General features: G+C 40.3%; 1 protein-coding gene across 1 annotated transcript in view; it reads right to left on the bottom strand.

Moving 5' to 3' along the window:
* LOC130436438 (uncharacterized) overlaps positions 1-15,730 on the bottom strand; it is a 210,278-nt gene extending 194,548 nt beyond the window's left edge. Inside the window, exons 1-2 of the mRNA XM_056767084.1 lie at positions 15,597-15,730; positions 598-678 (exon numbers count right to left, since the gene is read on the bottom strand). Coding sequence (XP_056623062.1) covers positions 598-620 — 23 coding nt within the window. The 5' untranslated portion in view covers positions 621-678; positions 15,597-15,730. The remainder of the gene's footprint in view (positions 1-597; positions 679-15,596) is intronic.
* Between the last annotated feature and the right edge of the window lie 1,166 nt (positions 15,731-16,896).

Here is a 16,896-nt window from a genome sequence, read left to right as displayed (position 1 = left end):
TGTTGAAAATCAAATTAACAAAAGTAAAAAAACGCTAATACAGTCAGATCAAAAGTAATACCTGCTCCTTGTGATGTAACACTTGGGTCTTATAAAGCGAATCAATTGATCAGTTCAAGAAACTATATGCCATAATCATAAATTATTGCATGTGCAAAGTGATTGCCTGGCCGATTGAAATGTAATTAATATCAAGTCTTTGAAAAGACCGATCAAATTGCTTTATAAGACGTCAATCGTTATAAGGGGTGGGAATTACTTTGTATTGAATACTCCGTGAGAGATGCGAGACCGGTGGCCCCTTGTGGCCCTCGTCCCGCTCTGCTTGTCACACAAGTAACTATGATATTTAAGATGGTTTTTGATATTATTTTAATACTATTGCAATACTGCAACTAAACAATCCAGTTTCTGGATGGTAACCAAACACTTTCATTTTCTTTAGTTAAGTTCACACTGAAAAAACAGTAATGATTTTAAGTAGTATAATACCTTTTTTTCAACTTTTCTAATTTACTTCATTAACCACAGCCTAAATGTATGCAAAATTACGAAAGGTGCTGTATAAAGAAAATGTATTTAAGTGAAATTGCTTACCTCTGTTTCTCTGGGAGACTCATCTTTTTTCCTCAAATGTTCTGTACACTTTTCTCTGAAATCACGTCATTACATCATGACCTGGAGATCACAGTCGTAGTGTACATTTCAGAAAACAGTTCAGACACAAAAGAAATTTAGACTATGAGTAAAACCATGCAATAGAAAACAACACTACATTGGCATGTATCAACCAAACAATGTGTTGTTGATGCCTTAACGTCAAGGGTCAGTTTAACAGAAGAAGAAAAATTAAACTAGGACTAGGCTTTACTTAAATTAAATTAGTAAAATTAAAATCTAAAGTTAAATAGTGTATTCATTGTTTTCATGGAAAGAATAGAATTGATAAATTGACTTGATAGTTACTATCTTTTCAATTGTATTATTCAAACAAGGTGCATCAGCCTGCAACCCAAAGACTGTGGTGGAACGTTTAGTGCAACTGCATTAATAAAGTGAATATTTGTGCTAAATAAAAGACGTCGCCATGCAAATGCGAAAAAACTGAACAGCCATAAAGACAACATATATAAATGGTCCTGTCAGGGCCGGGACTCGAACTCGGGTCTCCCGTGTAGTGAGTGAACACTAACCACCAAAGCCACTGAGGAATGGTGAACCCAAAGAGGGACGCACACACAGATGTTTGGGAAGCAAAATAAAGCAGATCCTTTTAATCCTTGAGGCACAGGTAAGAAGGGTAACAAAAACAACTCCGAAGAGGTCAAGCAAAAAAATAAGAATAAAGTTCTTATAAAGAACCTTAACTAAAAAATACTGGTAATCCAGATAAAAACAAAAATGGGAAAACGGGTAACTTAAACAACTCCGTAGAGGTAGATCGAAAAATAATAATGATGACGTTCTCAAAGAACTCCAAAAAGCAACAGCACATGAAGACACAACACTCGAGACTAGGGAACTTGGCTACAAAACGTCAAAGACTGAGCAACGAGACAGGGAACAAGGACCAACTTAAATACACAGGGGACAAATGGGGAACAGGTGAAAACAATAACACTAGGGAACACCAAACAAGGAGACAGTGACATCCAGTGTCTGGAGACTGAAAAAAGTCCTAGATCCTGACAGTTCCAATCTGGGACCCAAGTACAAAAGGCCTATAGGCAGGGGTGCACATGAGTTTTTCTGTCAGGTTCTCAAGAGAGCACCTGGAGATTCGCTTTGGTGCTCACACTCCGCATAGTGTGACAACTTATATATACACCTATTAAAAAAGTTACTTTTAAAGAACAATAAACAAAATAATACAGTGACTAAAACTATATTTATATTATTTTAAATTAAACTTAAAATACAATGAAATGTATTACTTCTTACATTAATTCATATTAATATTCAACACCAATTCAACATCAACCCAAAACGACAACATTTTAGATTTTTTGACAAGTTGTTAAGTAAGTTTGTGAGCATTTGCGAGCGCACATGGAGACTTTCAGTGCAAAGCTAGGATTATAACATTGATAAATACAGGCTTTGTGCAAGTGTCAAGTTTAAACAGCTTGTCTTTTTAGAAAGTTAAACAGAAGCAGCGTTTATTTCGACGTGCAACCAAGGCCGGATTAACCATATGGGCAACTGTGCAATTGCCCAGGGGCCCACAACCTCTAAAGGGCGGTGACGCCAATCAACTTGCACTGAGTCGGTCGCGTGACGGCAACCGCCGCTACAAAACACAACTCAAACAAAGCAAACATGGCGAAACTCAGTGGGTGCGCTAAACGGAAATAAAAAGCAGAAGGATATCAGGAACGCAGAAATTGTTCGATAAATTAGATTAGATTAGATTAGATTCAACTTTATTGTCATTACACATATACAGGTACAGTGTAACAAAATGTAGTTTAGGTCTAACCAGAAGTACCGTAAATAGGGAATTTATTCACACTAGTGAACGTTAGCAACTGTTCTGCTAAAACAGCATCCTTCAACGAGGACAGCTCTGCTAGCCAGGACATTTCTTCACTGACGGTGTTATGCTGCAAATGCACCCCTTCATCCCCACAATGGTAAGGATTAGGTGTTAGGAGGGGGGAGTGGTTAGAATTAGCCAATCAGACAGCGTGTGTTTGAAGGGGGTGCTTAATCTGGCAGGGGTGCATTTTTGGGCACAACACCGGCGCTAGCTAATGTTCACAGACCAGAGAAGAGCCCCTGGCTGCATTTTCAACCGACGGCCCGAATTCTGCTGCGAGAGCGTCCGTTGAGGGAAGCGGTGATGGGTCTCGAGTCTCACCGCCATCTGAACCGCTCGTGGAGTCTGTGAGCAGCCCCTGTACCACAGACACGGCTCTCTGCACTTTCTCTCTTACACCAGTTTGCACATTCAAAATCCAGAAAAATGCCAGTGTAAGATGTGTTTGCCAAATGAAATCAAGCATTTCAAATTTAAACATGCTCTTGCCCATTATTTAGGATTAAACTTGAGTATTTTGCCAGATTATTTAGCATTTCTTTTAGTCTTGTCTAATTGAGAGAAATGTATAGATTTCTAAATCTTTATCTTGCACTGAAATGTTTAACCCTTGCCTGTCTTGTTGAACTGTGATGTGACAGGTTGTTTTCTGTTTTAAGACAAGTTAAAATGAGTTTAGGAGCAGATAATACTGCATTTTATTTATTTTTTCCTTGTGGTGGATCCATGAAAATGCTGTAAATTGTTTATTGTTGTCGAGAGAAAACAGCAGATTTCAAAATGTATTGCACTATAACTTGATTGTCCTGTTGAATTCTGAGGTGATTTCTGTTTAAAATGAACTGAGGACCAAAATGCTACTTGATTCTAGGAGATTATGGATTTTTTTTGTGTCTTTGGACTTCCTCTTGATGGCTCTATCAATTCAATACATTTGTGCTGGGAGTAGGTGTTGTTGTATAAATACTGGATTCTTTGAAAGTGGTCGCTTATTTATTTATGTCTGTAACTGGAGGACACTTCCTCCACTCTGTATGTAGTGGGTCAATTTTGCCAGATTATACTGATGCCGAGCGTTTTGTTTTCATATGGAAGTAAAATAGTGACACAAATAGAGTCGTGCTGAATAGCACTAACTGAAAAAAAAATGCCTTGTTTTATCAGTTCTTGAATTTAAACGTTCTGGAATTCAATATGGTTGTACATTTAAGATGCGAATATTTCAAATTGAAACATTTCACACTCAGTTTCACCGTCAAAAAAATGTATAATCAAAATTAACCTTTTAAATTTCATTAAAAAAAATTAACTTGTTTTTAAATACAACCATTAATATTCGACGGACAATTTTCAGTCCATATTATTTTGATTTAAAAATTCGCTTCCACAAATTCAGGGGTTCAAATTTGGCTTGAAATTCAAAGTTTCACATCTGGTAATCACAGGAAAAGCAATAGAGCGCCGATTCTACAAATGCAAGATCTCTTCCTGCTGCCTGACCGCTTCACCAGCAGGTGGTGCAAGTCGGTTCTGACGATGATCAAATCAAGAAATGCAGATACTCTTTAAATGTTTGCCACAGAGTCCACTCATCTGCTCGATTAAGTGAATTTAGTTGTTCTCATAGATAGCTTCTTAAGCATCATCAAAATTTTCAGAAATTTAACTGACGCTTGCACTGCTAGTAGTCTGCACAGACACACTTTAGGCCTATTATACTCAGACTTTGAGTCCTCCTGCACTGGCTTCAAGGAATTAGATTATTTTTTACTTCAACACATCATGTTCACAAAAATATTATGTATCATCAGCATTTACAGGACATTTATTCTGTTTAAAGCGTTCAAATACTGAGATCTCATCCAGCATCTTATTGATAACTGCTCCAATTTTAACACGTAAGCAACTCTCTCAGTATGTGCTTCTGTTATATGACATAGCAGCAATCTCTACAGACTTTATTTTTATTTTCCTCACATGATCTTGTTTTAATTTGCGACTTTAATATGCTGGATGTTGTGGAATTGTAGAAACGTTTGTTGTTTATATTTTGTTAATACAAAATAGAAAAATTGATCTTTTAGCCAAGCGAACTTTATGAGCAGGCCAGATAAAATTGACCGGATACAAAAAGACAGAGCTTTATTTAGAGCCAGACTAGACCCGAAATGTCTTGTGCAGCCTGCAGCCAAGCAAGATACCTCACGGCGTTATGTATCTAACAGCTGAAGGATGGTTTTTGACCGCAAAGATACAAACGTTGCATACTGTGTTTGTTTCCCAAAATGTGCAACAAACTGCTTGAGTTGCTGTCTGTTAATGAAATGCTAAATTGTCAATAACTCACGGTATTAACCTAATTATGTCTTTCAAAGTTTGGTGTAACAAATATTTGTTGTTTACATAACAATTAAACTGATTTAATTTGTGTCTTTCGAGTTGATTCGGTAAAATCAAATTCATTTTAAATTACCAGAGACTCGATGCCATATCGGACATGACATTTTGTCAACGTTTTAGACCCGAAGCCCCTGGGACCCATACGGATCTCTAACCAAACTGTACACCTCAAGGCAAGGTGTCTAAAATGTATGTGTCCAGTTCAGTTAAATGATCAAGTTTACCCTCTGTGACGAGCAGGCCAAGGGCCAATCAGCGTCGCCATGGAAACCAAGCAATTATGCCATACCTGCTGCACGTCGTCAGCAGCTAAGGCACATCAAGGGCACGCTTTATAAGCAGCACAGGAACAGGAAGAAGGGAGGACTTGTTATCCTGAGAACCTCTTGATGACTAACCGTGTGCATGTTTCTTTGCTACAGAATCCAGCGGCTGAAGACGAGCAGACTCTCTTGCACGACTGCCCACTCACGGATCACTCTGCATGTACGGGACTGCCACGGACCACACCATGGACGGAGATAGGAGCTAATTCCCTTTTGTTCACCAGCTTCACCAAATTCACGTTTGTCACTTTCAATATATCTCCCTCCGGGACGTGTAAAATTACAGTACTGTGTCTGTTGTGCTTTCTGCCCGTCACAGTTGGTGGAGAATGCGGGCGTAGCACAGCACAGCTGTTAATTTCATCTAATATTTGTCCTCAGGAAAACCTCTCTCTCTCTCTCTCCCTCCATTTTGTCTACGGAAGACAGCAACCAGTGAGATGGAAGAGCTTATCCGGCGCCTCACGGAAATATCTGCCCGACAGACGCAGGTATCAGAGCAGTTGAGTCACCGACAGGAGAGAGTGGAACAAATTCTCGAAGCCATGACTAACGGCTCGTCCCCAATTCCGCTCCCGGAAGCCAGAGGTACCGCCCACCGCCATTTGACCAAGCTGACAGAGCTGGATAGCGTGGACGCTTTCCTACATACCTTTGAGGTGATAGCAACGCGGGAAGCCTGGGACAAGCGTGAGTGGGCACGGATCCTGGCGCCCTTCCTGACGGGAGAAGCCCAGCAGGCCTACTATGCTCTCCAGCCGCCGCCTACACAAAAGACCGAGCTGAATACCCTGATCCGTCAGTTCTCAGATGTGTTTCAGGAACGGCCCGGGCAGACCCATGTCATTCAACACGAGATACGAACACCTCCAGGAGTACTCGTCCGGCAGCGGCCCTATCGAATCCCGGAAGCTCTTCGGCTGGCTATTGAGGAGGAAGTGACCAGAATGAAAGAATTGAAGGTGATTGAACCGTCGCGTAGCCCGTGGTCTAGCCCCATTGTCATGGTTCCAAAGCCCGACGGGTCACTCCGGTTCTGCAATGACTTCCGGCGCCTCAATGAGGTTTCCAGTTTTGATAGCTATCCCATGCCCCGGGTGGATGAACTGTTGGACCGTTTGGGTAAGGCGCGCTTTATATTCACATTAGATCTTACCAAGGGCTATTGGCAAGTGCCCTTGTCACCAGAGTCAAGGGAAAAGACGGCCTTTAGCACTCCGTCAGGTCACTGGCAGTACACAGTCCTGCCGTTTGGGCTACACGGGGCACCTGCCACGTTCCAAAGAATGATGGATATTTTGCTGTGGCCCCATCAAGAATACGCTGCTCCGTACATTGATGACCTGGTCATCCATTCGGGGTGTTGGGAGGAACAATTATTGAGGCTCCGGAAGGTCTTGCTGGAGCTTAGACGAGCGGGTCTGGCCGCAAACCCGGGGAAGTGTCACCTGGGTCTAGTCGAGGCACAGTATCTGGGATTTCGAGTTGGACGCGGAATGATCCAACCTCAACCCAAGAAAGTAGAGGCCGTCCAGAAGGCACCTAGGCCCACGACGAAGACCCAGGTACGAGCCTTCCTTGGGTTGGCGGGCTACTATCGATGCTTCATCCCTGCTTTCTCTACTATAGCAAGTTCCCTGACCGACCTTACCAAAAAGGGGCAGCCGGAGAAAGTACAATGGACTAAAGAGGCGGAAAGTTCAGACCCTGAAGCAAGCGCTATCGTCCTCGCCAGTTCTGCAAGCACCGGACTTCGGCTGCCCCTTCACCTTGCAGACGGATGCCTCTGATACTGGAATAGGAGCCGTCCTCTCACAGACCAAGGACGGTGAGGAGCATCCAGTAGTGTACATAAGCAGGAAGCTTACCCCCGCAGAGACTCGGTATGCTACAGTGGAAAAGGAGGCCCTCACTATTAAGTGGGCAGTCCTGGAGCTGAGGTACCACCTAATAGGCCGAAAGTTTACGCTTGTCACTGATCATGCACCGTTGGTGTGGTTGTCCAAGGCAAAGGATACAAATGCTCGAGTGACCAGATGGTTCCTTGCGCTCCAGGACTTCCATTTTGAAATCCAACACCGGGCGGGGGCCTCGCACGGAAATGCAGATGGATTGTCTATGATGTGGTAAGGTCAGGGACATTCTCCCCCCAAAACCCTTGGGACCCTCATAGGAGGAGAAGGGCTTCCAGGTTGACGCTTGGGGGGGGGGGAGTGTGACGAGCAGGCCAAGAGCCAATCAGCGTCGCCATGGAAACCAAGCAATTATGCCATACCTGCTGCACTTCGTCAGCAGCTGAGGCACATCAAGGGCACGCTTTATAAGCAGCACAGGAACAGGAAGAAGGGAGGACTTGTTATCCTGAGAACCTCTTGATGACTAACCGTGTGCATGTTTCTTTGCTACAGAATCCAGCGGCTGAAGACGAGCAGACTCTCTTGCACGACCGCCCACTCACGGATCACTCTGCACGCACGGGACTGACACGGACCACACCACGGACGGAGATAGGAGCTAATTCCCTTTTGTTCACCAGCTTCACCAAATTCACGTTTGGCCCTTTCAATAAATCTCCCTCCGGGACGTGTAAAATTACAGTACTGTGTCTGTTGTGCTTTCTGCCCGTCACACCTCTTTAATCTTATGCTAACTGAATGAGATGCAAACATTTTGCTGAATATACGCAACATGCATGGTGGGATGGTGGAACAAAAAAACGTTATAAGCTTGTAAAGTTTGCTAAGTGCTTGTACTCTATCCCTTTAGGGTCCACGGACCACGCCATCACAGCCGGTGTACCTTGCTAAAATGCTTATTGTTGCTTTTTCTTCGGACCAGATGACCAGACATTGATCTGCCCTGCTGTTTAATTCTAAGTAGGGCTGCAACTAACGATTATTTCAATAATCGATTAATCTATATATTATTTTTTCGATTAATCGATGAATCGGATAAAAACCCCAAAACAAGAAAAGCATTCATTTTTAACCCTTTATTCAAAATCAGAACTAAAATCTTCAGAAAGTGCACAAACATGTTGCTCCTTGATCATCCCTGAGCTGTTATAATAATAATAAAATAAAATAATAGTGTTGACTAACACAAAAAACAAACACATGTTTGCCCAATTTTTTTTTTTTAAATAAACTGCCACCTGAGGTGCCAGAACAATTAATAATTTATAAAAAATAAAGAACAATACAAATCAGAAAATTTAGCAGGATTTGTTTGAATGTCAGAACTTGTTCCCTACACTACACTGCAGACGCACACACAAGCAGATGCACAGACGCACACACAAGCAGATGCACAAACTCTCACACTTACACACACACACACTCTCACACACACACATACACTCTCTCTCTCAAGTTCACTTGAAGCTTATTCATTAAATTATAACCATCATTGTAGTAAGTGTAAGGTTCATTTATACACCACATTTAAACACAGCTTAAGATGACCACGTGCTATAAAATAACTTTAAAATTAAATTAAAAAGTACAACACACACACATATATTTGTCAATAATAACCTATATGGGACAAAGCACAGAATATACACTGCATACATTGCTTTTCTAATTTAGTAGTTTTGTCCTGTTGTCAGTCCAAATATCAAAAAAATCTTAAATCAAGATACATTTACTAGACACATGAAATAGCATAAGAAAGTATGTCAAAACACCTCAAAATTAAGTGATTGTTTGCTTAAAACAAGCAAAATTATCTGCCAATGGGGTGAGAAAAATAATCTTAATGAGATATAATCTCAAACATAAATTTTAAGCATCACCTAATTTTCTCATGCCATTTTTCTTGTCAAGTAATCTCGATTTAAGATTTTAGATATTTGGACTGGAAACGAGACAAAATTACTAATTAAGAAAAGCTTTTTTTGAATAAAAACGTGTCTTTAGTCTTGCAATGCAAAGTGCAAAGTAGCTATACCATTATTTATACGTGCTTTATACGGTTGTTAGCGAGCTAACGCTAACTTGTCATGCTTGTCCATCTGGATAATGAGTAAACATTATGTTCCTCACTTCAAAACAGAACAAAAGTAGGATTCTGTAGTGACTTAACCTGCTGTTGAACTCCCTTCATCCTCATCAAAGACTCCAACATGTTTGCGTTTCAGGTGCTGGATCATTGCCGTGTTGCTCCCGTGTCATGCCATGTCGCTTTTGCATATTTTGCAGTTAACACACTGTTTCTGTTTATTTAATGTGAAATGCTCCCACACCTTGGATGACTTGGGTCGCGCGGATTTCTCTGCCTCCGCCATGTATATTTCCTCCGCTCGTTTTTTTATTTTTGCTCCGCCCCGTCTATGAGGTGCCGATTCGCCGAACTCTGCTAGCATCAGTGCGCGAGAGAGACCGAGTGTGTTCACTCCGCTCCGCGCTCAAATAAAGTTTTTCTTTTATAATCAAACGTCTCCGTGTCGCGCGACACAACGAATCGATAATGAAATTCGTTGCCAACTCTTTTAGTAATCGATTTTTATCGATTTAATCGATTCGTTGTTGCAGCCCTAATTCTAAGTTTCTCCTCGTAAGGAAGACTTTCTAATGGCTTTGCCAAAATCAGGTCGACAATATTAGCACTGTCTGCCATCGTTTGTCGTGAAGTTTGCTAGCTGGCTAGTTCAGACTATATGAATTAAGGAACAAACGATCTAATATATATATCAGTGGTGGGCCGTTAACGGCGTTACAGTGAGACTTTTATCGTGCGATAAAAGAAATGTCGCCATTAATCTATTCTCAAAGTTGGGTTGGGAGCTGGGTCTATACTACGCAAGCTATGATGACTTTCACCTTGATATTTTAGCGCGGATGTATACCAGCTTAACTCCACTGTACGGGGCGAGAACGAGATTTTTCAACTCGCGTGATTCGCAGAAGCCGCCTCATCATCTCATAACCAGGGCTTCATTCGCGTCCTTAGCGCCGCCTCATCAACTCATAACCAGGGCTTCATTCGCGCGATTCCCGCAGCAAGTAGGTCTATTGGCTCTTTGCATTAACATATAAATCACTCGCGCTTGACACGCCATTTGCGTTTGGTCTGAACACAACATAACGTTACTGTGAAATTACAACATCAAACGTGACGTGCTAACATGGATGCAGCTATGAAGCCGCCGGGTTTGCTTCAGGGAATATTAATTTTTAAGAAGCTTCCCAATAGAAACCTCGACAAGACTGAGGTTGTTTGCACCTTGTGCAATGTGGAATTGGTTTAAAAAAAAAACTTTCTATCAACAGGTAGTGGTCTAGCTTTAGTTGAAACCAGTAACTTTGTATTGAGATCTAATGTATTATGGCTCCTGTATGACACATCTCTTGTTGCTCCCTCACTCTTTGTAAGTTGCTTTGGATAAAAGCGTCTGCTAAATGACTAAATGTAAATGTACTGTAGGAGCTCTTCCAGTCTCAAGTACCACCTAAACGCAAATCATCCCTTAGCTAATACGGAAGTAAACACAAGTTCATCTTATTGAACATAATTTAATTTTCATCACAAATTATCATAGTACAACAGTTTCCTCAAGCAATTTGAGATGCATTTTGGAAACAGGAGATGAGCCCCTGGTCTAATGCACCACCGGGCTTGAGAAACCCGTTCTCAAAGACTTACTTTTGGTCATTATTTGGGTAGCACACATATTCTGAATGTCTTCGGCAGAATTCAAATGAGCCATTTTAATCTAGATTAATTCCAAAATTAATCTAGATTAAAAAAATTAATCTATGCCCACCACTAATATATATATATTTAATTCAATGAATGTGGTGTGAAATTGTGTGAAATATACGATGAAGGTTGCAGCAGTTTGTCTTTCGACTACACATGCAAAATCCGCGATGGGACTGAGTTGGAAATGGAGACACAGAATGATAGGCGTCATAATCTGAAGACCACGCCCACGCCCACACAAACCGTCTCTTTGCATTGCGAGAAGCTGCCGCCTCCTTGTCATTTATGATTTACAACATAACACATTGTCACATATCAGCTTTTAGACATTCTTTTTTTTAAGCAAACAAGCTAAAAAAAAACAAGAAATACGTTTTTATAAGCTGTCGACCCCCAAAAACAAGCGTTTTAGGACATAAAAGGGATTAAAAAGAGATGACAGACCCTCCAATCATCACGCAGACGCTCGGAGTCCAGGCCAGCCCACTCCTCCATTCATCCCAGAGACGCTGAGCTTCCGTGGGCGGGACATAATCGCAGCATTATCCAATGACCGTTTTGTTTCTAAGCACTGAAAAGAACTGTTTAAAGCAGCCCCATTGAAGTCAATGGACGCTGGGCTTCAACAGAGTAATGCACTGTACGCTACTGGAATGAATGAGAAGGAAATCGAGTCAGCCGACCTAAGTAGCTGATTCTGAACGAAATTGTTTTCGTTCGAGATGAACGTGTTTAAGGCATTTTTTGTCAATAAAATGTTAACATAATAGTACATATATTTGACCATCATTTTTTGACAATTATAGGGGAAGCTGAGCTTCCCTTGCAGTCTTAAAGAAATCGCGTCTGCTATACATAGTCCCATACATACTACGTTTTGCTGTGACTGACGCGAAAACTTCGAAAACTCCTCACCCAAACGCTGTAGCTTGTTCGTGTTGCGCGTGTATCATTTCTAGAGTCTGTGTTCTACGGTGTGAAACTAAGTCGGTCTTATTTCAACTACCAAAGGAAGAACGTCTGAGGGAAAAATGGTTACAATTCATATTTTTAAACGATACCAAAGGAGTATAACCCCAGGGTTTGACTGTGCGCGTGACATTTCACTGAAGATTGGTTTAATAATCTTGGCGCGTTCACTGCAGTGTATGTGAAACGACTATCATTGAAAGAGGGGCAATACCAACTCTATTTGGACATGTTAGCTCCACCGAATCACAACCTGTGAGTGTGACTATTCATTTTTGTATTAACTTTCAAGAAATATGTTTGTACATTATGTCTGTGTTTAGCTAATGCATATAACCCTAACATTAGCATGTACCATTATTTCTGGCGAGTTACAGTTCTTTATCTGGCTATTTACTTTGCATTTTGACACATTTGCCGCACGTGCACCTTCATAGATATATTTGGGTGATAATACAATAATTTTTCATAACGTCGACTTTCTGAAATGCTCGGTACCATGGCAACCCACAGTTAAGACGAAATAATAGTATTACTAACGTATTCACAGTATTTTAAGAAAAAAAAAGGTTTTATTTCATTGATGAGCAAAAGCACAACATGCATGTTGTCACTCTGGGAGTCACTGACAAACATCCTGCTCCAGTCGTGGTAGAGTTTGTTGTGGATTAGCGTCTTCTGATGCTTTCTCGTCAGACTCGGGCTCAAATTGATAAGGTAAAATCGCCGCCATCTCTAGCTACACATATAATATAAATGACATCCAACCACATGTAAACCGTAATCCTGTAATGATGGTGGTGGGGTTCCATTTGCAACAAATGATGAACGCGTTTGACCAATAACAACAGACTAGACCATCTGACCAATCACATGACACAAAGTTAGCGGGTAGGCGGGGCCTAGACGGATGAATCGTGGAACGAATCATTTGAGGGTCAGTCAAGAAGGAAAGTACGAATAACTGCTTATTATTATGAGATTATAGTGTTTAAACACATTGTATGTACATAAACGTGTGTTGTTAGACACCCCATAAACCAAAGTAGGCCTAAAAAACCATATGCTAGGTACTCTTTAATATATTAACAACTGAATGACGGCACTTATTAACAGTACGTCGATCAGCATCAACCGCACATAATGCTAGAACATTTCCTTGTAAAATATGAGCATGCACATTTATACCAACTAAAAAACTGTGTGATTGATCAAGGAAAATATAATAAACCCATAAAGATTTGAGACCAGACATAACACCCGTTTAAACGCAAATGATGGAATTTATTAACAGTTCAATTAATAGCTCAACAGGCTTCCATTTCTATTGTTATAAAAAAGTTTCTCCAGTCTGGCAGAGATCGTTTTTCTAGACTAACAGCAAACTCGTTCTGTACAAACTCAATAAGATTTCTAAAACCCTCTCCTTCGACAAAGCTGATCGGAAGCATATCCTTAGCGATTATCATAGTAATTAAAGCTGTTATTTGCTCACCCCGTCTAGCATCCAAATTGTTTGATCTGACCACAAAACTAGCAACTGATTGCTGACCTTAACCAGGGGCCCAACCACCTGGACCTGGGGCCCTCTAAGTGCAAACTTAGAGTAAGTCAACACCAGAAAACGGAATACTCAGGGTTTTAGGTTTCAGAACGCGAGGTATGTCAAACCCGCTACTGCGCTATATTATTCCGGTATTGATTTGTGTTCCAAATCGCGCTCTATTTAGTCACACAGACCTTAAAATGGCATGTCCGTTTATTCAGGAACCCATAGATGAGGAAGCTGCATTAATTTGCAGAGAATTATATTTATGTCGGGAGAGAATTGTGAGGCCCCGTTTGGACGTTTTATCTTAACTTTTAAGGCCAGTTTAAGAAGTATATTTAACATTTCCCAATCAGAAATCCTACTAGCAAGAGCATTTTATTTCTTTAAACTTTCCTGAATGAATGATGTTATTGTATTTTAAAATGAAAACAAGATTTCGAGAATAAAGTCGAAATGTTACGATAATTAAGTGGAAATGTTACAAGAATAAGGTCGAAATGTCACGAGAATAAAGTTGAAATGTTACGAGATTAAGGTCGAAATGAGTTCTTTATTTGAACTCTTTGTTAGTTAATTTGAATAAAAATGCTAAATGCTGCTAAATTACTTACTTAAATGTTCATATGCACGTAAACGTAATGAATGCTTATAAATAGCAAGCCTAATACAAACATAAACTCGCACTCTAGATACACAGTACAAGGAGATTGGGTAGATATTAAAATAATTAAATTAATATTATAAATGTATGACTAGTCCAATGATTCCAGGCCACCTGGAATCACCACCTTTCCAGGGCTGATAGTGGTGAGCTAAACTGCTGAGCTAAGCTGCCAGTACAAACGTCAATACATTTTCTTTGGATGATGGTTAAGAAGCTATCTATGAGAACAACTAAATTCACTTAATTGAGCAGATGAGTGGACTCTGTGGCAAACAAATAAAGAGTATCTGCATTTCTTGATTTGATCTACGTCAGAACCGACCTGCTGGTGAAGCGATCAGGCAGCAGGAAGAGATCATGTATTTGTAGAATTGTCTCTCTGTTGCTTTTCGTGGGATTCCCGGATGTGAAACTTTGAATTTCAAGCCGAATTTGAACCCCTGAATTTGTGGAAGCAAATTTTTAAATCTAAATAATATAGACTGAAAATGATCTGTCGAATATTAATGGTTGTATTTAAAAACAAGTTGAATTTTTTTAATGAAATTTAAAGGTGAATTTTGAATATTAAATTTTTTGACAATGAAACCGAGTGTGAAATGTTTCAATTTGAAATATTCACAGCTTAAATGTACAACCATATTGAATTGCAGAACCTTAAAATGCAAGCACTGTTAATACAATGCATTTTTTTAAGTTAATGCTATTCAGCATGTCTCTTTGCTTCAAGCACATTTGTCACTATTTTACTTCCATATTTTCATAACATCATAAATGAGTGGCCTGGACAAGAGAACATAGTGGTGCAATTGTAGTTCTATCAGGATTTGCACATCTGAACATTAAAATGCACTTGATAACAGTTAGTTATTGCAATATTGAGTATATTTACTGTAATTTATTCTGTAGTTTTGCCAGATTATGGTGATCCTGGGGTCGTGATGATGTACTCGAATATTGTTGCTTAGGGTACAGTGAAGTGTTAATCTGGCCCTGCGTACAACGCAGAGCAGTGCAAATCTAGACATTCACAGACTCCGATAAAGGCGGAGTTACAAATACTCCGGTTTGTCATCATATAGGTATTGTACTTGTGCATTAAAAGCTTCCAGCCATGTCAGTACGCATATGAGCGGTCTAAACTTATTTACAGAGCGCAGTTTTTATTTTGGGTGCGGATCCCTGCCTACAGGCCTAACGATACCCAACTAGGCCTACACTGTATCTACACGAGGATGTGATGGGCACGGAAAATTCCGTTAGACCTTCAGTTTCGAACAGCGATCAAAAAGCAACTAAAACACTGTTTTTACCTTTAAATGTTATAATATTTGTGGCCTTTCCAAAAAATATTTTTTTAGCAACGTTGCTGCTTCCGCAGCCTGCGTAACTGTAACCTTTTTTTATACATCATATAAAATTGCATTTATTTTAACTTACTTTTCAGTTTAGTTCTGGTCCGCTTCAAAGAGAAACATCTTCTATTACTGAAAATACTTATTTTTAAGTGCAATATAAGAGAGGAGCGATAAACAATCTCTGCGCCCTACGTGGTGTTTTCTGTCTCCCTCCTGTTGTTTTTGACTTTCAGTTTCACTACCAGATCATGAGATATAATCACGTGACTGCAACTGACGCAGTTTTTATTCGTTCATTCGTGTAGCTACCACATACATACATTGGGTATACAGTTTGTTCATCTTAATAATATTGAATGCTGCTTAGTGTGTTTATGTGTCTTAATATTTTTATTTTGTGTTTTTATTATACTGTATCTCCGAGGTCTATGCATATTGTGAATCATATATAAGTTACAGCCTTCTGTCACTTGCAGTGCCCTTGTCCGCCAGTAGAGGGCACTCCTATCCAGAAAGTTGCCATTCTCCCTGGACTTCCTTTTCCTCAGTACATTATCTGGACTCATCCCTCATTGGATGCAGCTGTGCCTTGTTAACCTCACATACTGTATATTTAAACCAGGCTGTGCCCAAAACAGCCCCCAATACCCTAATATAGTGCACTATTTGAGGGGACATCCATTTTTAATGGTGTCGGAATTCATATGGACATTGTTGAGTGCGCTCATTCAATCCCAGGATGCATCAAATTAACGATTTTACAACGATGTACACTCACGTCTACCTGCTGTGTCTTGGCAGAAGATGGCACCCGCTGCATTTCTAGTGCACAGAGGGTCTGAATTTACTCACTCGTTTTCAGCCGCTCCTTAAAGGGGACTATATTAGTGAACTAATGTAGGGAATAGTGACTGAGGGTATAGTGGGCGATTTCGGACACAGCCCAGGTTCATTCCGTCATTCTATGCAAAATCTTGTAGGCCTATGTGTATGTGTGCATTCTCTTTTGTTCCTTGGTTTTGACTGCCTGTGTGTTGCCTGGTTTCTGGGATATTCCGTTTTCTCGTGTCACCACATCTGTTTTGTTTGTGGATTGCTTAACTGTAACTTCTGACCGCTTGCCCGTTTATTGTATTTTTATATGATGTCTTTGGGTTATCCAACAATAAAGCTGTAATTGGGTCTGTAAACCCGTGTCTAACAGAGCAGTGATTGTGACACGGTCCTCCATTGAGAGTCCTTTGGCTTTCTCCAAGATGAATTTTAAGAACTGTTACAGTTCCAGCCATTTTTTTTAAGGAACAATGGCAGACAAGAAAAATTGGACATGTCATGTTCCTCCGCAAGAATATTTCCATCATCTAATGCAAATGAATAATCAT

Source organism: Triplophysa dalaica, chromosome 15 (assembly GCF_015846415.1).
Source record: "Triplophysa dalaica isolate WHDGS20190420 chromosome 15, ASM1584641v1, whole genome shotgun sequence".
Classification (NCBI taxonomy): domain Eukaryota; kingdom Metazoa; phylum Chordata; class Actinopteri; order Cypriniformes; family Nemacheilidae; genus Triplophysa; species Triplophysa dalaica.
Note: the sequence above shows the minus strand (reverse complement) of the source record. Positions and strands in the feature narration are given on the sequence as shown.